Genomic DNA, 24,064 nt, shown 5'->3' on the forward strand with positions numbered 1-24,064 from the left:
CCGAAAAGACCTCATAGAGATAGTAAAACACGTGTGTGTGTGTGTGTTTTTGTGTTCCTGTCTTGGCATCACAGTGAGAACCATTTTCCCGATTTCACCATCAAATTGAGGACCGTTTGTACCAAAGTGAGGACATTTTGCTGGTCCTCACGACCTATTTTGCTAACGGTTAGGTTTAGGACTAAGATGTGAATTGACTTTAGGTTAAGGTTAGGGTTAGGCATGAACTGGTAATGGTTAGGTTTAGGGTTATTGTCAGGGTTAGGGCAAAGAAAGGGTTGAAAATGACTGAAAATCAATGGAAGTCAATGGGAGTCAACACATGGTCCTCACTACATATAGCAAAACAAGAGTGTCTGTGTGTGTGTGTGTGTGTGTGTGTGTGTGTGTGTGTGTGTGTGTGTTGGTGGGATTTATTGAACTCTGTGAACTCTGTGCTTTTCTGGCCCTGCCACTTACTCATCAGTTTGAGTTTATAATTCACAGAGACAAATTCAGGGCTGACTTGAATGCGAAAGGTGCGAATGCTTTGACAGCTGTAATTGGATGCATTTTGCCTTGAGCGTGTTTGCTCAGTCATTTTGCGCCTTGCCTCCCTAAATATTGAATTTGCCTTGTTTTTATATAGCTTTAGCAAACAGCAAACATAATTCTAGGAAATGAAGCGGGCACTGTTCAAGAGTGGGTTGCTAGGCTAGCGGGAACGGAATGGTTTTACCATGGTAACGGTCGCTGGGGGGAAACAAGGGGGGTAAAAACCAAAAAAAAAAAGGTTTGCAGGAGCTGGGTCTTAGTCTTGCATTGTTGCAGTAAATGAATGTGGAGTGGCATCCACGTGGGACTCGGTGTAATAAATTAGGATGAACAATCAGAAGCAATAAAAACAGAGAGCAGGGATTTTCATCTTTAAAAAGGGTTGTGTGGCACTTACAGAACGGAAAGCAGCTGCCACCAAGTTGGATGGAAACAAATTTCTGAGGAAGAAGGAGAAAAACAAATTAGACATAGATAAAAGGAGAGCCATGGAGACGCGGTTTCTCCTGTTTCAATGGGTTTAATCAACCACAAGCTGAAGCTGCTGGAAAAGGAAAAGGCATCAGTGTTCCAAACTGACCCTGGATAAATGGGTCCAAACATTAGTTTTGCTGTCGAACACCCTAAAAACAGTCCCTTTTTCCATTATGCAGATTTTATTATTATTATTATTATTAATATTATTTAATCAGTCAGATGTCTTGAAACATTTGAAGCTGACTCCACATCGTGAGGAATCAGCTGAGCCGGTTTTTCAGGTACGTCACACTGGGAGACGACCTTGGATCAGACCCAGAACCCACTGGAGGGACTACAAATGCTATAAATGCTCCGGATGTACTGAGGACAGGTCAAAGCATGAAGGAGACAGGACCTTCAGTGTAACGCCACCTAAACTCTGTTGTTTTTAGATTTTCTGGCACTAGTGGCCTTTATTCACCAGAAGCCGGTAATTGAATTTGGTACAATTGCGTCGAGGTCTATAGCCTCTGCATGTGCTGCACTCACTCTACCCGTGAGCCATGCAGTGACCCTAATTAAATTTTTTAATTGTTTTACTATTTTGCTATATGTCCTTTCATTGTTTTTCACCTGATCTTTTCTTGTTACTTATTTGAGATGTGATGTTATAGACCAACACAAAGCAGTCTGTAACGAAAGTGGAAGAAAATTATACATGATTTTTGGTTTTTTACTCCCAAGTCCCTACAGGTATTCTGGGGTTTGTTTCTACCAGCTTTGCACATCTAGAGACCAATATTTTGTCCATTCTTCCCCACAAAATAACTCAAGCTCAGTCAGATCAGATAAAAAGCATACATTTTCAATCCTTGCCAAAGATTCCACAGTGCATTTAGGTTTGGACTTTGACTGGGCCATTCTGGCACATGAATGTGCTTTCTTCTTAATGAGTGGTGTCAAAACCTTTCGGAGATCTTTTTGGGGATGTGTAAATCATTGTAGAGCATGTCTTAGCTCATTAAAAGCAAGTCTAACAACTTCCTAAATATTTTGGTTAGATGCTTTTTTATTTTCTTGCTCTAGAAAAATGTTTTAGTCTATTCTGAGCAACAAGGTCCTGATATTTGTCATGGTTGCTGTATTTAACGAAGAACCCTAAATCTAAACCACATCACTGAAGCTCTGTCTTTATGTTTAAGGTTGTTATCCTGCTTTAAGCTGAGTCTCCACCCCAGCCTCAAGCCTTTTGTAGCCTCTAACAGGTTTTGTTGCAGGATTTTTTTCTTGTATTTAGCTCCTTTCATGTTCCCATAAACTCTGACCAGGTTCCTTGTGCATGCTGAAGAAAAACATCCCCACAGAATGATGCTGCCACTACCATGCTTCCCCATTTGGATGGTACGTTCATGTTAGTTTTCACTAATGTTCTCTAACAAACGTCAGAGGCAGACGCAGGACAGCTGTCTTCATACTGAGATTAAATCACAAACTGGTGGACTCTGTTTACTAATCAGGGGACTTTAGAACGCAATCTGTTGCTATAGATTTTATTTAGGATTATGGGGGTAAAGGGCACTGAATAAATATGCATGCCACACTTCAGTTTGCGGTGGAAGCCAGAGTACCTGGGGAAAACCCACGCACACTCGGGGAGAACAGGCCGGGGTTTGAACCCAGGACCTTCTTTTCAGGTGTGATTATTACAGTGATTGTCATTACCTCTTCACAACAATTATAGAGAACATTTAGTACTTCAAGCATATGAGGAGCAGTCAAAACACAAAGCAGATTTTACTGTTGTTTTCCTGACTGTGTCTAATGTTCCCACTGGGTTTATTATCAGGGCTATAAGAAACGCATACTGGGAGTAATGGAAACCTGGCTGTTTCCATTTGTGTGCAGTTTTTGTAACTGTATCTGCTGGGATTGCAACTTATTGTGCAAGGAAACAGACTTTTTGTTCATGTTTGTTTCCACAGTCGGTCCATAGCCAGGAGGCGTAGGTCAAAAAAGAGTCCAGTGAGCATTGTCCTCAGTCCTGGGCTGAATATTGATTCAGTTAATACATGTCATCAGCTGTTCAAACCTGCAACTCTTCTCTTTTACCTAACCCAGCAGAGGGTAAATGTAAACTTCCTGCAGGAACCCAGCTTAAGGCCAGGTTGCCCCTTATCACATGACTGTGGGTGTTTGGATTTCTAACGCTGAGAAACAGCATGTTTCCCACAGTGCAGTGAGATCCGTGAACAGATTATCGTTTTTTTGAAGCCATCAAATGTCAGTTTCCTGATTAGCCAAAGCTGAACATCGTATAATTTGATTTTCACTTCAAACCAGCAGGATCAAAGCTTACACTTACACCAGATGAAGTGGATCTGGCTTTTTCTGCCACCTCTTTAACCCACAGCTACAGTTTTACAAGATTTAGATTCAATCACTGCAAAAACTGAAAAAAATATCAAGTTGTTGGATTTTAAATTGAAAATGCTACCCTATTTGATAGAAATATGAAAAAAAATAACCTTTGGCAAAAATGCAATCACAGTTTTTAGAGGATGTTCATTCTGGATTTGCAAAATATACCTAATAAAATATTAAATGACTTCAATCAAGTCAAAATCTCCAATCAAGTAGATGAAAAAAATATGCAAATATCCTTAAATTTGTAGTTTTAAAAACATACAGCTGCACAAGTCTAACTCTGCACAAGGTAAGGATTTAACAGAGAGAGCTTGCAAACGGCTGGCTGACTGACAGCAAACATGGCCTCAACAACAGAGATGTCAGCTGAAACGGAGGGAAGGATTATAAAACTCCTTCAAGAAGGTAAATCAAGACCGAGTGAGGCAAGAGATGCTTGTTGTTCCCAGTCAGCTAGATCTAATGTTTGGATCGGGCCCAAACAAAATGTTCAGGTTGTACAAGGAAAACATCCAAGTCAACCAAGTAAGACATTAAAGTATCTGGGAGAAAACTCAAAGCAATCTGCCATGTATGGGAATGGGCCAGTTTCTGCATAAAGGTTTTAAAAAGTTAAGGTTTCCAAACCAATGAGATATTCCATTTTTCTGTTCCTGTGGTTCCTCCACCACATGTTAATAATCATCATCTTTATTGGTCATTGTACATTACAACAAAATTTGTCCTCTGCATTTAACCCATCCCTTACAGGGAGCAGTGGGCTGCCATTGTGAAGCACCCGGGGAGCATTCTGGGGCTAAGGGTCTTGCTCAGGGAGCCAGAGTGGTAATCTGTGGGATATGAACCTGGCCCCTTGTGTCCCCTCTGGAACACAAACCTCCTGTTCTAACCACTAGGCCACCACTCATGTTGGACACTGCTGATTATCTAGCTGAAAGAGAACTACTGTGTTAACATTAAAGACAGTTTCAGCCTGAAATATTTCCAGTCATTAAAAAGAAGACAGTCAATTGCATGAAAACCAAGAGAACGTCACCCTTAATCCTATTAAGGTCCTAATAAGGTAGCAATGTTTTAAAATTACAGTGGGTAAGCTATGAGCGGAGCAGAAAGCTCGACTGGTCAACCAGCTTTTTACACTTGTTTTACTTTTTCAGGAGCAGAACGGCAAAAAACAATAATATTGTGCAAAAAGCACTTAAAAACTAAATGTAGCAAGTATTTATTGTAGAATTTTGCTTTAATCTATGTATTAAAATTAAAACAGCAAATTAAGGTTATAAAAATCCTGCATGGAGTTTGCATGCCTGGGTTCTTTCCAGGTACTCCAGCTTTCTCCCACAGTCCAGAAACTGACCTTAAGTATGAGTGTGTGCGTGCATGATTGTCCTGTATGTCTCTGTGTTGGCATGTGAGTGAATGGTGACCTGTCCAGGGTTTACCCCACTACTGGAGATAGGCACCTGCTCTCCCGCAACCCTGCAAGCAGGTATAGAAATGGATGGATGGATGGATGGATGGATGGATGGACGGACAGACGGACCAACCACAGAGAGGCGTGGTACAATCTGGACAGGTCACCCGTCCATCGGGGGCAACACAAAGACAAACAACCGGACACACGCACGCACGCGCACACACACACACGCACACACACTCATACCTAAGACCCATTAAGAGAAACGTATTAACCCAATGAACGCACACATGCACGAGGAGAACATGCAAACTTCATGCAGAAAATCTGAACCCAGGACCTTCTTGATGCAAGGCAACAAGGCTAACAACGGTGAATATTTAGCCAAGATCACTGCCTTCCACATCTTTGTGTGAAGAGAGGATGTTGTTTTACTGTCAAAACCTGTTCACTGTGCTTTCTCAAGTTTCACAGATTGTGAAGGCTGCATTACTGGAAAAAGCCACTTCCAAACTCCACTCCTTGGTTCCAGGAGAAAACACTTGAAGTCCAGATGCTGGAACGGCCCATATCAGATCCTACACCGCTCTCAAGGTAGCAGAGCATGTTACCTGGCTCTATGCTACACTGCAAGGTGTTCACGGGAACACCACCTGAGCAGCATCCTGGTTCTGAACCCCCTGCCTGAATTTTCCATTACAGGTGCCACCGTTGCACCCCTGTAAAACATCAAGGTCAAACTAAAGCCATCATTGACAGCTAAGCGAACAGTGGCTGATTGGAGGAAAGTGGGATTCAGTGATGAATCCTGAAGCTGCATTGGCCAAAGGAGATGAAGAGGGAATGTTTGCTGTATGGGTGAAATAAAACCACCACATTTCAGAGTCAAGGATGATATGTAGCTGCATGTCAGGTGAAGGAGCTGAGCAGATAGAAGTTATTACCACTACCAGAAATTCACAGGTGGACATTTTCTCATTCTATCAATCCAAAGAAGGTCTGCTCTAACTCATTGAGAAGGCTGTCAGTCTGGATCACAACAGAACTGGACATTAATGAATAAAACTGGAAGAAATATTGGAAGGCTGAACTAAAGTTAGCTGAAGACGCAAACTGGTTTAGGTCTGAATGGAATCAATGTGATGAGACAATAACGAGAGAAAGCTTAAAAATCAGAAAGCTTCAAAACTAAAACTTGATGTGTCAACCGAGAGCTGCGCAAATCAGTCGGCTTCAGTCCAAACATACAAGAAAACTAATTATTCCATTAAATAGAGTCCAGTCCTTCTCTGAGTGAGTTAAGAGCCGGTTCGACCTGCCTGAGGAGTCCGGCTGGGAACTGGACACAGACCATCCATCTGCTGTGACGATAAGGCAGAAGTGCTGAGATCAGCAGTGTTCAGTTTGTTCTGCAGAGAGCTAAAATACACTTTCCTGCTGCAACAGCTGTCAGCCTTCACTCACTGTGTGGGAACGTATTATTAGGCCCACTGAAGGCCTCTGAGGAGGCTCATATTAATACCCTGAGGCCACCACAACAACTCAACTTACTCTTTCAACATTTAAATACAAACATTTACTTTAGTTGTCAGGTTTAATTATCAAAATCCACCAAATATCAAAATAAAAACTACAGACAGCATAAAAAGATAGACAACTGTGCTCCTCATAAATTTATAGTCTAAACTGCAAATTAAAGTCTTCTTCTGCATAACATGAAGTAAATCTTGTAAATCTACTATATGTTTCCATGTAAGGTACACATAGCTGCTTTTATATGTGTGGATTTCTGTGCATTTACAGCAGGACCATCCACAATTAATGTGTAAAATAAATAACTTATTTCAGCAGCATAATCGCACACTAGCAAAATTTGGAAATATCCTCCCTTGCAGGTTTTCTATAGGATTTACGTCTGGGGGACTGAGATGGCCGTGGAAGAAAGATGACTTTGTGACCTTTGAACCATTTCTGCATTGATCTGGCCAGGTGTTCTTCATTGTTATCCTAATGAAAGACCCATGTTCAGTTTTCTGGCCGAGTCCACCAGATATTCATCTAAAATGTCCTGATATTTCAAAAAGAGCATGATGCTGTGGTCTTACAACGTTCCCAGGGCATTATGGAAACAGGATAGCCCACAGCATCACACATGCTCCACCGCACTAAATAGTGGGTATGAGGAGCTTTTCCACTTTGAGTGTTTGCAGCTGAAAATCTCGGTCCTTGTCTCGTCTGACCAATGAGCACAGTTCCAGTTAAAGTCCAAATAGAGTTTAGCAAACCCAATATGTTTATGTTTGTGAAGTAGGACAGATGAGGCTTTTCCCTGGCATCTCTTACAAATAAGCAGATAGCTTGTAGATTGTGTCTAACGGTTGTTTTGAAGAGTTGGTGACACCAGGATGCCAATCTTGCTGCGGTTCTCAAAAATCAAACTCAAAGTGTCAACCAGTGTTGTGTTTACCAAAAAACACATTAAAAATAAGATCCTTGGGCTCTTTGTCAGCAGTTTGTCACAAGACTCAACTTATTCCTGTGTCTTTAAATGTATTGATGGAAAATACTAAAGGTAACACAGTTTAACAGGCAGAAAATAGGATTTTAACTGAGACGAAGTGATTCCTAAAGAAAACTTCAGCTGACACGACTCTCAGATGCTGTTTATCCAAAAGTTGTGTTCGGCATACTGGAATCCGGACGTAAAAAAGACCACAAAAAATGTTTATTCCTAAGAAATAGAATTTGAAAATAAGTGTGTCTGTCCACATTGTGTTTCCCTTTATATGTAAGACACGTAATATTTATTCCATAATTTATCCCAATTTGCGAAGGAAACCCAGCGATCTCGACAGCAGTAACCATCCAGAGTTTAACCTTCTCAGCCACTTTGAGCGAGTGCAAACGTTTTATCGGAGGACGTGACAGCTGTGCAGGGCTGAGAGCCCGTTCTTGATTTGAATTGCAAATCAAAGCAGTAATTGCACAACACGGATGGTTCCATTGATGAAAGAGGAGATTAGATAAAACACATGACGACGACCCCCCTCTGAATCCTGTGTGGAGATGGAGAGTGGAAGCGTTGACCCAATTACAGCCACTGCTGACATATAAACTTCGGGGTACCATGAACCACACATCAAGGGTCATTCAGGTGGATTTAATAGCTCAGTATGTACTTTAAGTGATTTAAAAGCTTCTACTCTTCCTCCATTTCTCTGCAGAATCAGTGGGCAGTATAATGATCTACAGTATGTGATACATGTGGTTGATAAAACATCAGAAAAACCCTTTCTGGGTCACCCCAATGTGTAGAGGCCCCCATATAGGCTATTCGTCCTTGAACAATGCCACCCCTGGACTTGGTTACTTTACCAAGATAGTTTGTGATGTATGAAACGTTTATTTAACTAACCAGAAATTATCATTTCAGTGCTCCATTTTTGTTGAGTCAGGTTAAAAAGCATAAGATTTAAGCCTGTCAAACATTAACTGTGTCATTTTACACAGAAGACAATCTAAAAATTTTAATAGTTATCTGAAAACACATTCAAAAGTGAGTTCATAAGTTAAATTACCTTAAAAAAGGGCCGCCTTAAAAAGTACACAATTTAAACCTAGATCTTTGCAACCTTCATGAAGACCCTATTCCACCTTAAAGGTCTGTAAGTACAGGTCAAACATGGACCAGATCATTTGACACTAAATAACTGTTAAAAGAATCAGAATCAGAATCAGCTTTATTGCCACGTTCGTACATACAAACAAGTAATTTGACTCCGGTACACTTTGCTCTTTTGTTCTGTTTTTGCATTACAGAATATACAATTTACAATGTACAATGCAATATTCTGCATTACAGAATATACAAATTTACAATTTACAATGTACAATATACACATATCTAATAAAAAAGGTGCATTTGCAACATCTGTATGCTGTTGTTCTGTACTCTATTGAATGTTCATCAGAGAAACAGCCTGGGGGAAGAAACTGTCTTTGTGGCGGCTGGTTTTAGCGAACAGTGCTCTGTAGCGGCGGCCTGAAGGTAAAACTCTAAACAGTTTATGTGCAGGGTATGTGGGGTCTGCAGAGATTTTGGCAGCTCTTTTCCTGACGCTAGACCTGTATAAGTCCTGGATGGAGGGAAAGTCAGCCCTGATTATTCTCTCTGCAGTCCTGATTATTTGTTGCAGTCTGCACCTGTCCAGTACAGTTATCGGCAAAAGCCTTTGTAACATCTTTGACAACACACTCCAACAAAGATTGGACTGGATGCACAGATAAATCCTGTCCTGATTTTACCTTTTCTATCCTTCAATTTTAATTTTTTCATTAGTAATGAACAAGCAAACAAGTTGTAAATGTACCTAATTCAATTCAATTAAAATTCAAAAATACTTTATTAATCCCAAAGGGAAATTAAATGTTGTTATAGCTCATTATGAAGGTTTCCTCAAAAAGCCGTTGTAGATGCTGATGGCTGTGGGCAGGAAGGATCTCCTGTAGCGCTCCGTCTTACAGCAGAACTGAAGAAGCCTCTGACTGAAGACACTCTGTTGTTGTAGGACAGTCTCATGAAGAGGATGCTCAGGGTTCTCCATAATGTTCTTCATTTTATGAAGAATCCGTCTTTGCACAATGATCTCCAGAGCTTCTAGAGGAGTCCCCAGAACAGAGCGAGCCTTGTTTATCAGCTTGTTGAGCTTTTTTAAGTCCCTGGCTCTGATGCTGCTTCCCCAGCAGATGATGGCGGAAGAGATCACACTCTCCACAATAATTTATAACTTTCCATAATTAAGCTAAGGGTCCAGTTTTCAGTGCTTCTCCGTGTGCCTTATATAAACAGGCATCCAGAGTATAAATTAAATTATTATATCAACACAATAATAACCTGCTAAGAAGTGCAAAGATTACATTAAAATTAATAATATCCAACTCTGGAGGTTCCTCCAGCTATTTCTTAGTGTTAGTATTCATTTATTTATATTTTCCTTCACATTAACACATTTGATTATGATTTCACTTTATTTGTAATGTTACTTTAAAACAGTTTGTTTGCTAATATGGGTGCACATATTAGGTAAACAACTGTTATGTTTGTTTAGATCATTAACTGTCTGTATTTATTTTTGCTGAGTTTTAAAGAATTGTCTGGAGGAGGGGACTTTGTATGATGCAACACCAGGAAGTGAAGGAATCCATCAGGGTGCTGGCAGTTGGTGGCAGTGGTGGGATCATCCAGTTAAGGACACTGGTAAATATATTCTCCTTCCTTATTTTTTCCCATTTGTTTAAAAAATAAAATAAAATGAAAGGAGCCAGAGGTGGTAAAGTCAAGTCAGCTCCTCCAGATAAAGGAAGGAAACATAGATAATGAGAATGAGGACGGTGGAGCTGTTGGTTCAACTGGTAAAGAGGATGGACAGGACAGAGAGCCAGCCATATCAGACTTGGCAAATATCCTTCAGGTCCACATCGGACAACAAAACAACAAGTTCGTGAGGTACGGTGGGAGAAAGAGATTACATGCACGGATCAAAGATTCAAGGCTCTCCAACATCAGTTTAGTCTGCTTCAAACAGAGGTCCGGGCCCGGTCCCCTTCAGGCTTGAGGCCTGTATTGCAAGACCCCGCCCAGTCCTCTGCAGATTTGAGGCCTGTTTCTCAGAAGAGGCCTCATGATGATTTGGATTTGGATAATTTATCACCATCTTCCTTCAAACCAGGTGACTCAGTTTCAATCCCTTCTTTCTATAAAGAGCCAAGAATGCAAAAGCTAGGTGTCGAAGATGACATTGAGCATTTCCTCATAACTTTTGAAAGAATAGCATGTTCCTGTTGATGGCCAAAAACTGACTAGGCATTTCATCTGATTCCACTCTTGACCGGTAAAGCCAGAAGTGCATATGTACATATGGATGTGGATGAATCAATGGACTACGATCATGTTAAAACTGCTATTTTACAGAAATATGAAATTAACAGTGAGACCTATTGTCAGAGGTTCTGCTCCCTCCATGTGAAACCAAATGAAACCCCCAAGAACTTTATGTGAGACTGAAAGAGCTTTATGGGAAATAGGTCCAACCCAGAGGTAAGACTGTGGAGGAAATTAATGAAGTTATTATTCTTGAACAATATTTCAGAAAGTTGTTTCCAGAACTCCAAGTTTGGATTAAGGAAGCAGAGGGAAGCAGAGTCGGTTTTCTTGGCAGAGACATTTGTGGCAGCCCATAGAAAGAATCAACCATGGGCTTTAAAAGCTGTGAGAAAGGATTCTTCCCCAACTCCAGGTAACACCAGTCCAGGGGGAATGTGAGCAAGCTGTCTGGAAACGAGAAATGTTTTTTTCCCACTCAAACAAAATCAATGGGGGGGGAAACATCTGTTGGTTGTGTGTGCAAGAAGGCAACACAAAACCAGTGTGTCCTCAAAATCATGTTTAACTCTCCCAGATGTGTTTTGTGCCCAGGGAGAGCCATGTACCAAACAGACAAAACCAGCCACTGATGGAGACCACTATGGAGATAGATGGGCAGAGGCTCAAAACCCTGATTGACACAGGAAGTACCCAATCACTTGTTCATCGCAGGTTTCACCATACATCTGCACCTCTGAGAAGATGCCAATTTGCTGTGTTAATGGAGATGAAAGACAATATCCGACAGCAGACATCTACATGAAGGTGCAAGGACAAGTGTATTTGTTCAATGTGGGCACCATGGACAAATGACCTTTTCCTTCTGTCTTGGGAAATGATAAATGTGCGTAATATGTGCAATGTTGCTGTGACATGATCTCAGTTGAAGGCCTCAAAGGAGGATGACCCCAGTCTAAAAGCACAGCCATTTTATGAGGCTGAGATTGAAGCGGGTCCAATCAAAGATTGGAAGTCTCGTAGGCAGCGTAAACAAGATAAGACAGTGTTTTCTGTGCCACCTGAACCTGAGGTACAGCTAGGCTTTGAAATCCCTGGTAATATTGTTGAGCTGCAGCACCAGGATAGATGTTTGGCTGACTTTATCAAGAGAGCTGAAGAAGGTGGAACTGCAGATCCATTATCCTTGCAGAATGGCATTCTTTATAGGCAACATGGAGTGAAACAACTTGTAGTACCCAAAACAGCTAGAGAAACTGTTTTAATTTTGGGTCATTCAATTCCCTGGACTAGCCACCTAGGGAAAAATAAAACAATAGCCTGCATCCAACAGCGTTTCTACTGGCCTGGATTATGTAAAGATGCTCTCAGCTTTTGAGTTGCCCCCAGTGCCAGAAAAACATCTTCTAGATTGGCGACAAGAGCCCCCCTTCAGCCTCTTCCCATCATAAGCATCCCATTCGAATGTTTGGGGATGGATGTTGTTGGCCCGGTGGAAAAGAGTAAATCCGGTAACTGATTTATGCTGGTCATTATTGATTATGCAATCAAGTACCCAGAAGTACTCCTTTTGAAATCTGTTAGGGCTAAGACTATTACAGCTTGCCTGGTTCAGTTTTTTGCACGAGTGGGGTTTCCCAAGAGATACTTACTGATCAAGGGACAAATTTCATGTCCAAGTTACTCAAGGATGTGTATAAACTGATTGGCATTATGGGACTAAGAAACAACCCTATATCACCCACAAACTGATGGTCTTACAGAGAGGTTTAACCAGAAACTTAAAAACATGCTTCTTAGGGATTTAAATAATGGGTAAACAAGGGGGACACAGCATGGTGTATCCTTCAGAAAGAGGGGGAACTGGAGAGTTTTCAAAAAATTAAAGACAAGTACAACTTGGACAAACACGAATTTTACAGATACCTACAACTGAGAGATTACTACAGGGCAGAAATCAGGGGGGACCCCTTTGTAGAAGCGAATGGAGTGATTCAAACTGTGATCAACTCATTCAATGGAAGGAAAATTAAAATCATATCTACTTTATATCAAAAATTGATGATCGGTAAACAATCAACCAAATACATAAAAGAAAAATGGGAATCGGAGCTTAACGTGACAATTACAGATCAAGATTGGGAGGATATGTGGAAGACACATCAGACAACCACCAGTTCGCGGATATGGAGGGAGTTTGGCTAGAAAAACCTGATATGATTTTTTAGCACACCTAAAGTCAAGAAAAGATATAAGGACACAGACACGACGTGTTGGAGGAATTGTGGAACAGTGGATGCAGACCACTCACACATATTTTGGAATTGTCCTAAAATTTGTACATTTTGGAAAGATTTACATGGAACGGTAATGAAGATATTGGGATATGATATCCCTATGAGTAGCATGTAACTAAATCTTTGTAATTTTAACAATATTAAAGAAAAGGTAAGAGTAAAGGATAGGTATTGTCGGGTCTGCTGTATGTTTTTGTCTGTGTTTTTTTACTCCTAGTAGGCGCTAGTGCTCAGCAGTGGTGGAGACAGGTGTTTTCCATCTCAGTGATTGAGTCCTGGAGTACTTAAGCAGGAAGCAGCCAGCATCTCGTCGCTCGAGTATTAGCCTCTGTGGTAGCTATTCAGCCAGCCTCGTATTACTTAAGTTTATGTGTACTTTGCGTTCGACAACGTTTAACTTGTTCTTTGTTCTTCTTAGTGAACTGAACCGGCGACTACCAAGAGATTACCCAGGCTGGCCCCGGTGGATTCGTTCAAACACTAACTACGCTTTCAAGGACTTCCAAGGATTATACCGGCGACTACCTGGAAGTTACCCAGGCTGGCCCCGCTGACTTTGTTTCGCACTAGCCTCGCTCCTGGGATCCACACACACCTACCCGACATCGAACTGTGGAACTTCCCTGGCTGGCTGCTTCCGGACCCGTATTCTCCAGAGACCATTCAACCTAAACTGTCCACCCTCCACCTCTCCGCTGACGCTTCGCCTGCACTCCTAGCTCTAACCCAAGTAACTAAGAAATCATCGGACTTACCATTGTCTCCATATTCACTTCTTCTCCAGTCCGAATCCCTCTCCTCCTGGCGGATTGCATACTCCCTCCTAGTAAGAGACATTTCACATTTAAGTTCCGGTTTCATTTACTGTGCCACTTACCTGTCGTTTTTCCTTACAGTTGCTCCTGCACACCATACCGATCCATTCTCCTTAAATAAACCTTTTTCAAACTTGTACCCGTTTCCCTTGAGCATGATTCTGCATTTGGGTCAGAGCCATACGTAACACTATGACAGAATACTCGAGCCAACCCGACCCAGCAGAGGCGCTCAAGTGAGCTCTTTCCAATCATACTCACCATATTCAGTCTCACGATTAGGGTACCAGCCACCTCTGTTCGGGGCTGACGAGGTCGACATGGCTGTACCCTCTGTTTGCCATCATGTTCACCGATGTGAACTGATGTGGAGACAAACAGTTCAGGTGCTCAATCGGACTGCGACCCAGAACAAACGTATCGCTGACCGCAAGAGACGGCCAGCTCCTGTTTATCAGCCAGGACAGTGTGTTTGGTTATCCTCCCGGGACATCCCTCTTGAGGCCATGTCAAAGAAGTTGTCACCTAGGTTTATTGGGACCTACGTTATTGAGTCCTTAGTCGGTCCCTCTGCCGTTCACCTCAGGTTGCCTTCCTCTTTACGAGTACACCCTACCTTCCATGTATCTCGGGTTAAGCTCGTAATAGACTGTGGTTCTTGCCCTCTGGCCGAACCCCCTCCGCCCACCCTGGACCGGTCGGGACACTCGGTTTGGACTGTTCGTCGCATCCTTGACTCCCGTCGGCATGGTCGGGGCTGGCAGTTTCTGGTGGATTGGGAGGGTTATAGTCCCGAGGATCATTCTTGGGTTCCTCGATCTTTTATGTGTGACCCCACTTTGATTTCTGATTTCTTTGCTTCCCATCCTTCTGTTTCTGGACCACCAGGTGGCAGTCGTTGAGGGGGGGGGGAGTATTAGCCTCTGTGGTAGCTACTCAGCCAGCCTCGTATTAATTAAGTTTATGTGTACTTTGCCTTCGACAACGTTTAACTTGTTCTTTGTTCTTCTTAGTGAACTGAACCGGCGAGTACCTGGAAGTTACCCAGGCTGGTCCCGGTGGCTTCGTTCAAACACTAACTACGTTTTCAAGAACCTTCCAAGGATTATACCAGCGACTACCTGGAAGTTACCCAGACAGGCCCCAGTGGCTTCGTTTCGCACTAGCCTTGCTCCTAGGATCTCCCCAGGAAAGATCTTCCACACACACCTACCCAACGTCGAACTCTGGAACTTCCCCGGCTGGCTGCTTCCGGACCTGGATTCTCCAGAGAGCATTCAACCCAACCTGTCCACCCTCCACCTCTCCACTGACGCTTCGCCTGCACTCCAAGCTCTAACCCAAGTAACTAAGAAATCATCGGACTTACCATTGTCTCCATATTAATTTCTTCTCCAGTCCAAATCCCTCTCCTCCTGGTGGATTGCTTACTCCCTCCTAGTAAGAGACATTGCACATTTAAGTTCCGGTTTCGTTTACTGTGCCACTTACCTGTCGTTTTTCTTTACAGTTGTTCCTGCACACCATACCGATCCATTCTCCTTAAATAAACCTTTTTCAAACTTGTACCTGTTTCCTTTGAGCGTGATTCTGCATGTGGGTCAGAGCCATACGTAACACTATGACAGCTATTTGATCAAGATAATGTTAATAGCAGGCAAGAAAGCTGTTACGAGGAAATGGGGAAAGGTGGATCCCCCTTGCCACGAGCGATAATAGAAGAAATCTATACAATGGAAAAATTGACACATCCCCTAAGATTACAACACAACAACAAATGGACAAAAAATGGATGAAATGGACATTATTTAAAACTGATGACCAAGACAGCGACCAAGGATAGGAAAAGAACATGACAAACAGGAATGGACAAGAAGATTATTAGAAGAATAGCTCCCAAGCACAAGTTTTTTTGTTTGTTTGGTTTTGGTTTTGTGTAACATTGAATGTGAATTTCTCATATTTGTTCTGTATGTAAGCAGTTTTGGAAAATGGCAATAAAAAGTTAAATGATAAAAAAAAAACATGCTTCATAAGTTCATCAGTGAAACTGGATCCAATTGGGATCGGTGGCTCCTTTATTTTTTGTTTGCATATAGGAGGTAACCCAAGCCTCTACAGGGTTTTCCCCCTTTGAGTTGCTCTTTAGGGTATTTAAAAAATACCCTATTAATGCTGTCAGATATGTTCTCCAGATGAGGGAGAAGTTGGAAAAGATGACCACATTGGCTCAGGAACATATGAGTGTCTCTCAGCCGAAGCAAAAAACCTGGTATGATCGAACTGCTCGAAAAAAGGCATTTTGAACCAGGTCAAAAAGTACTAGTACTGCTACCCACTGAGGACAGCAACTTTTTCGTCAGTGGCAATGGCCATATGAAGTAATTCAAGAATTTGGGCCCTACTACCTACAAAATCTGTACTCCAGATCAAAGACACAGTATCAGAGTTCTCCACATTAATATGTTGAAGGAGTGGTCTCAAGGCCTGAGGAGAAGCATGCTGTATTTCTCATCAGAAGTGTGGTAGATGAGGTGGAGGAACAGTACTTGCCCCTACCATCAGCTTCAGCTCTTGACCTGAGTTATCTTTCTCCTAAGCAGCAGTCACAGGTGAGAGCCCTCTGTAATGCCAATGTTGTACGTCTATAGTAATAGCTGGCAGGAGCATCTGGAACACCTCAAGGTTGTTTCTGAGCATCTTTATGCTGCGGGTCTAACTGTCAAATCAGCGAAATGCACCTTGGCCAAGAAGGAACTTGAATACCTGGGGTATGTCATTGGCAACAGAGTCATCAAGCTTAAGATTCAAAAGGTCCGAAGGATTCAATCATGCCCTTTGCTGCAAACCAGGACTCAACTGAAATTCTTTCTTGGGATGTCGGGTTGGTACCATAAATCTATTCCTAACTTCTCTGCCAGAGCTGCTGTGCTTACAGATTTGACCAGTCCTAAAAGACACAACCAGCTCCAGTGGTCAGAGGGAGCAAGCAAGGCATTTAAAGACATGCAATGTGCATTGAGTGGACATCCAGTGTTGCACTGCCCAGACTTTGACCAGCCCTTTGTTTTGCAAACTGATGCCGCTAATAGTGGGCTGGGCTCAGTGTTCCTTGAAGGGCTTCCAGAGAGACGTCACCCTATTGCTTTTGTAAGCAGAAAGCTACTCCCAATGGAAACCCGATACTCTATGTAGAATAGGAATGCCTAGCTTTTAAGCGGGCCTTGTATTCACTGAAATATTATCTTTAGAGGAGAAGCTTTATCCTAGATCATAAGGCTCTGAAGTGGCTTGAGAGGATGAAAGACTCAAACAGCAGAATAACCCGCTGGTACTTGGCGATGCAACCATTCCGGTTTGAGGTCAACCCCATTCCTGGGAAGCAGAACTCCACCACTGACTACCTATTACACTCACCCATGAAGTTTCCAGAGGAGGGGGAGTGTGTGGAAGTTCCTCCAGCTATTTCTCAGTGTTAGTATTCATTTATCTGTATTTTCTTTCACATTAGCACATTTGATTATTATTTCACTTTATTTGTGATATTACTTAAAAGCAGTTTATTTGATAATATTGGGTGCCCACATTTGGTAAACAACTGTTATGTTTTAAATCATTAACTGTCTGTATTTATTTTTTCCTACGTTTTAAAAAATTGTCTGGAGGAGAGGACTTTGTATGATGCAACACCAGGAAGTGGAGGAATCCATCAGGCTGCTGGCAGCAGGGGACTTGACTTTGTAGAAGCTGCTAAAGATCTCTAAATCCTATTGATTGAAAACATTGTGTTTATTTTTGTTTGTTATTTTGTGGTTTTAACATTTGTGTTGTAGTTATATTTTGTTGATTAGAATTGGTTCCTTCGATATATCTATTGTTAGTCTTAATGTCCCATCCCCCCCTTCTTGTTTCATGTAGGCTGGCCTCTGTATATATTCCAGTCTGTGTTCATTGGAGTTTTTTTTTTGTTACCTTTAATTAGGTTTGTCTTAGTTGACATTTCATTTTGGGCCCTTTTTCTAGATTCTTGAATTATTTGATGTTCCATTGACTTTTGTTAACTATTTTTTAGGGAAGAATTAAAAGGAGATTATTTTTTATACCTTTCTCCTTACTGCGTGGTCCCTGACATCAACAAGGAGGAGATTGTTCAAGTTAAGCAGACAGTCCATGTCATAAATTCCTGTATTTGTATTTCGCTTTCTGACCTAGACCTTTTTAAAGGTGGGGTAAATTACAAAAAACAAACTAAATTTTTAAAATCTCTTTTTTTATATACAGGTCCTTCTCAAAAACATAGCATATTGTGATAAAGTTCATTATTTTTCCATAATGTCATGATGAAAATTTAACATTCATATATTTTAGATTCATTGCACACTAACTGAAATATTTCAGGTCTTTTATTGTCTTAATACGGATGATTTTGGCATACAGCTCATGAAAACCCAAAATTCCTATCTTACAAAATTAGCATATTTCATCCGACCAATAAAAGAAAAGTGTTTTTAATACAAAAAACGTCAACCTTCAAATAATCATGTACAGTTATGCACTCAATACTTGGTCAGGAATCCTTTTGCAGAAATGACTGCTTCAATGCGGCGTGGCATGGAGGCAATCAGCCTGTGGCACTGCTGAGGTCTTATGGAGGCCCAGGATGCTTCGATAGCGGCCTTTAGCTCATCCAGAGTGTTGGGTCTTGAGTCTCTCAACGTTCTCTTCACAATATCCCACAGATTCTCTATGGGGTTCAGGTCAGGAGAGTTGGCAGGCCAATTGAGCACAGTGATACCATGGTCAGTAAACCATTTACCAGTGGTTTTGGCACTGTGAGCAGGTGCCAGGTCATGCTGAAAAATGAAATCTTCATCTCCATAAAGCTTTTCAGCAGATGGAAGCATGAAGTGCTCCAAAATCTCCTGATAGCTAGCTGCATTGACCCTGCCCTTGATAAAACACAGTGGACCAACACCAGCAGCTGACACGGCACCCCAGACCATCACTGACTGTGGGTACTTGACACTGGACTTCTGGCATTTTGGCATTTCCTTCTCCCCAGTCTTCCTCCAGACTCTGGCACCTTGATTTCCAAATTACATGTAGAATTTGCTTTCATCCGAAAAAAGTACTTTGGACCACTGAGCAACAGTCCAGTGCTGCTTCTCTGTAGCCCAGGTCAGGCGCTTCTGCCGCTGTTTCTGGTTCAAAAGTGGCTTGACCTGGGGAATGCGGCACCTGTAGCCCATTTCCTGCACACACCTGTGCACGGTGGCTCTGGATGTTTCTACTCCAGACTCAGTCCACTGCTTCCGCAGGTCCCCCAAGGTCTGGAATCGGCCCTTCTCCACAATCTTCCTCAGGGTCTGGTCACCTCTTCTCGTTGTGCAGCGTTTTCTGCCACACTTTTTTCCTTCCCACAGACTTCCCACTTAGGTGCCTTGATACAGCACTCTGGGAACAGCCTATTCGTTCAGAAATTTCTTTCTGTGTCTTACCCTCTTGCTTGAGGGTGTCCATAGTGGCCTTCTGGACAGCAGTCAGGTTGGCAGTCTTACCCATGATTGGGGTTTTGAGTGATGAACCAGGCTGGGAGTTTTAAAGGCCTCAGTAATCTTTTGCAGGTGTTTAGAGTTAACTTGTTGATTCAGATGATTAGGTTCATAGCTCGTTTAGAGACCCTTTTAATGATATGCTAATTTTGTGAGATAGGAATTTTGGGTTTTCATGAGCTGTATGCCAAAATCATCCGTATTAAGACAATAAAAGACCTGAAATATTTCAGTTAGTGTGCAATGAATCTAAAATATATGAATGTTAAATTTTCATCATGACATTATGGAAAATAATTAACTTTATCACAATATGCTAATATTTTGAGAAAGACCTGTATATATAAATAGAGGTTTTACAAATCACGGCCGATTTGTAGAATCTGAAGTCGGTGCAGACTGATCCAGTCCAGGTTCAAAAAGTCTGAATATTGTTTTAGACATGGACTGATTCAAGTTGGTTCAGATAAAAGATAAATACATCATACTAATTATCATTATTTATCTTGAGTTTTGAAAAATGTGTTCTCATTGCTTTGTCCTATATAGCTTTAACAGTAATTAATCATCTTATTTACTTAATGTCACATTGTTTCTAAATGTTTCTAAATTCGTAGCTCTACGCGTTCTTTTCTGTATATATTTTGTAATTAATGTAGAGGGGTTCACCACATCTATGACTGTAACACCCTAAAAACTGAAGTAGCCCTTCACACCCCCTCAGTGTGCAGTGGTGGGGTGGTCGTACCTGGCCAGATCCAGGAAGGAGTCGGTGGTCTCCTTGTCGCTGCTTACGCTCTCCAGCCCTAGGCTGTTGGTGTTCAGGGCTCCAGCGCCCACCCCCGGCTTGATGATGAAGGCCAGGGCCACCCCGATCCCCGAGGCGATCAGCGTGGTCACCAGAAAGTAGGCGACCGCGATTCCCCCCAGCTTGCCCAGGGAGCGGGTGTCCAGGCTGGCGGCGCCGGAAACCAGGCTGCAGACCACCAGCGGCAGGATGATCATCTTCAGCATCCGCAGCAGCATCTCTCCGGGGAAGGCGAAGTGGCTCATTTGCGCTTTGGTGAGGTTCATGCTGCGGACCAACATGCCAAGCCCAACGCCCATCAGAACGCCGGACACGGTGAGGATCACCAGCAGGTTCCTGCTCAGGAACCCCCCCAGTCTCTCCCCGAAGCCCCTCTTCTCCTCCTTCTGCTGCTCCTCCTCGCCGGGCTCCTGCTCGCTGTTCTCCAGCATCCGAGCGGTGGACGCGGAGCTGGGCATGGTGTGTCCGTTGATCTCGCTCTTTTTCTCCATGTTATTCTCTGAGCAGCGTGGGGAAGCTGAAGGCCGGCGACTGTTCACTCACGGGGTCGTCGGCTGAAAAGGCTGAGCGCAGAGGGGGTGCGGTCAGCCAATGGAGAGGGCGCAGCGATGCAAAAGCCAATGGAGCATGCGCACAAACCCCCCTTCTTTATGGTAACAGCACATGATGCAAGAGCGGAGAAGATTGCCAGGGCCTCACACCTTACTGTGATCTACAAGGATGGATGATAAGTGCAAAAAGTACAAAGAAGTACAAATGTGCAGTTTGCGTCAAAACGTGTAACCTACAAGTGTTTTATGCAAGGATTAAGATAAGCATCTAGTCTGTGCAGAAGGATCGACAGAAAGACTGTTGAATGGTGTTCTGAGCTCAAATGAATCCATGTTTCAGTGTTATGGCAAGCTGTTTTTGTAAATCTCCCATACCCTTGACCTCAGCCATAGTTTATGCCCACAAGTTTGCGACTATGTGCACTAGTAAGAGATTTTACTTGCACTAATTCAGAATTTCACTTCACTGGTTGAAAAAACACTATGAGCACTTTTTACCAACTAGTAGCACCTTTGTCCAACCTGTAAGAGCGGACGTTCTTCTAGACAGCCAAAGTCCTAACTAGTAGGTTTGTTGGCCATCTAGTCATCAACTTGACCGAACTAACTGGCTAGTATGTATCAGATAACCAGTCAGGACTTTTTAGCTGCACCTGTGAAGTAGTATGAGCAAAAAAGGCGTCAGTTGGCTGCTTCACTGATTAATGCTATCCCTGTCGGCCTCTCTGTTTAGGTGGACGGCCAGGTCTTGGCAGGATTGAACTTGTGAAATTATCTTTTCATTTTCCAGATTGAACATTGCTCTTTGAGGTGTTCAAGCTTGGCATTTCTTAATAGCCGAACCCTGCTTTAAACATCTCCTGACATTTACCAGCCTGGTGTGTTCCTTGGTCTTTATGGTGCTATTTGTCCACTAATGTCGTCCACCAAATTAAATGACTTTAGAATGCAATTGGTTGCACTGGCTTTCATAAAGGGCTATGAGAGTTAATGTAAATACATTTAGATTTACATTTTTTAGATTAGATTTTTATTTGTTAGTCTATCAAATAAAACCCCAATAAAGTAGATTAGAGTTTGTGGTTGTAATTGTGATGCGCAAAATGGAATGTAAATACTTTTGAATGTCGCTGTACATCACCTTTTACCACTCACACTTAACCTTTTAATTGAAGAATCACAGAAAAGAAGCAAGCAGTGTTGTCAGCACCACGTCCAGCGCTTTGGGCAGCCTAAAGGACGCTGTATCCTTTGTTCCTGCTCTCTTTTCATTCTTCTGACATTCAAAAGCCCCTCCTTTACATAAAGTAAACGAAATCAATGATATATTACTATAATAAGAAACTACTAACCCAAAGGGGGGGATCTTCTGTCCAGGAAGACTTACTGGACGCAGCGTGTGGATTAACTCTTCAATGTACTACAGGTACCTGCGATAGATTGGCAACCTGTCCAGGGTGTACCCCGTCTCTCGCCCGGAGACTACTAGAGATAGGGACCAGCCCCCCCTGACCCACTATGAAATAAGCGGTATAGAAGATGAATGAATGAATGAATGTACTACAGGTGTTTGAACGCAAGATGGCGCCATACTAAAACGGTTGGATTTTAAGGCTGCAGTGCTTTTCATGATGTTTTAGGGACAGATAACCATTTAATTCTTTTAGTTTCCCTGATTAAAATTCACATTTCAGACTTTAATTTAACATCATTTGGAGACATTTTAGTTGTAAAAATCACAACACTTACACAGAGGAACCGAATATCTGAGAACCAGAATAATTGAAACAAAGTAATGATAGTTAGAGTAAAACAGTTGTTTTTTGTGCTTTGTAATGGCTGAAGTCTGTAATTCCTAAAGATCCAGCAGATCCTGAGTATCTCCTCTCAATATGCTTTGCAGACCCTCTGCTGCAGCCTCCTTCAACTCCTGCTTGTTTTCAGTGTTTTTCAACATATGGAAACCATGCTTAGTTAGATTTAAATCAAATAACTGGTTTGGCTGTTCAAGAATTTAAGCTTTTAATATTTGAAATGTTTCTGTCTTACCTTAGTGGTATGTTTGGGGTCATTATCTTGTTGCAGGATTATGAAATCCAGAGAGTTTGGAACGTAAGCACATCAGATGTTTCAGTCCAACTCAGGTTTTGCAGCATCCACAGGCAGGTCCATCATCAGAAAGGAAAGCTGTTCCAGCACCTGCCACAGCTTTACAGGCCCAAACCATAACACCCCCACCACCTTGTTTTTAACAGGAGAGCTGCCCAGCTTTGGATCTTGGCAGCTTCTTTTTATTCTGTCAACTTTCTTCTGTTTATCACTCTGATATGGGCTAACCTTGGTCTGGTCTGAACAGAAAATGTTTTTTTCCAATATTCTGCAGGATTTTATAGTCCTTTTCCACAAACGTATCTGGTTTTATTGCTAACTGTATTTTTGTTGATGAACATTTCTGGACAATATAGCATGGAAGAACAGCACTTGATTAGAGCTTACTAGTCCCCTTAAAATGTTCTTCTATTTTTGCTCTTCATCACACTGATATGTTTAAGATAACCAAACAAATTTTAATATCAGACAACGATAACCTGAGTAAAAATAAAAAGCCAACCTGGTTGATGTGAAAATGTTCTCATGACATCATGAATTAACTGAGTAATCACATTTATTGAAAAGCTATGCATAGTTTCACTAACCACACCCAGGACCGATTACTGCCTGACTAATAGAATCAAGAAATCACATAAATAAAACCTGTCTGACAACAATATGAAGTAGTCCAAAATAACCTGAACAACCAACACATCGCGTCCTAATCAGAGCAAAATGAGAAACAAAGTCAATCACATATATCAGTCTGGGAAGGGTTACATTCTCACATTTGCCAACAAAAACCCATCCTGATAAACTTCAAGAGTTCAGGGAAAATATTCTGTGGACTGATGAGACAAAGCAGAACTTTCTGGGAGATGTGTGTCCGGCTATATCTGGCATAAATCTAACCCATTATTTCAGAAAAAGGAACATCATATTGACAGTAAAGCATGGTGGTGGTAGTGTTTTGGTCTGGAGCTGTTTTAGGACCCAGAAGAGTTGCTGTAATGGATGAAACAGTGAATTCTGCTCTCTAGCAGAAAACTCAAAAGGAAAACATCCGGCCATCGGGTTATGACAGATTCAAGTCGGTTAAGCAACTGGACAATGATCCGAAGTCCACAAGCAAGTCTAACTCTGAATGGCTCCAGAAAACAAAAACAAGGTTTAGCAGTAACAGGGTGATTTTCCAAATTTATATCCAATTGGAAAACTGTGGCATGACTTTAAAT

General features: G+C 42.0%; 1 protein-coding gene across 1 annotated transcript in view; it reads right to left on the bottom strand.

Moving 5' to 3' along the window:
* The window catches only part of slc1a4 (solute carrier family 1 member 4), a 34,168-nt gene extending 12,510 nt beyond the window's left edge, over positions 1 to 21,658 (bottom strand). Inside the window, exons 1-2 of the mRNA XM_047351456.1 lie at positions 20,128 to 21,658; positions 932 to 974 (exon numbers count right to left, since the gene is read on the bottom strand). Of these exons, the coding sequence (XP_047207412.1) occupies positions 932 to 974; positions 20,128 to 20,678 (594 nt within the window). The 5' untranslated portion in view covers positions 20,679 to 21,658. The remainder of the gene's footprint in view (positions 1 to 931; positions 975 to 20,127) is intronic.
* Positions 21,659 to 24,064: the final 2,406 nt, after the last annotated feature.

Source organism: Girardinichthys multiradiatus, chromosome 22, assembly GCF_021462225.1.
Source record: "Girardinichthys multiradiatus isolate DD_20200921_A chromosome 22, DD_fGirMul_XY1, whole genome shotgun sequence".
Lineage (NCBI taxonomy): Eukaryota > Metazoa > Chordata > Actinopteri > Cyprinodontiformes > Goodeidae > Girardinichthys > Girardinichthys multiradiatus.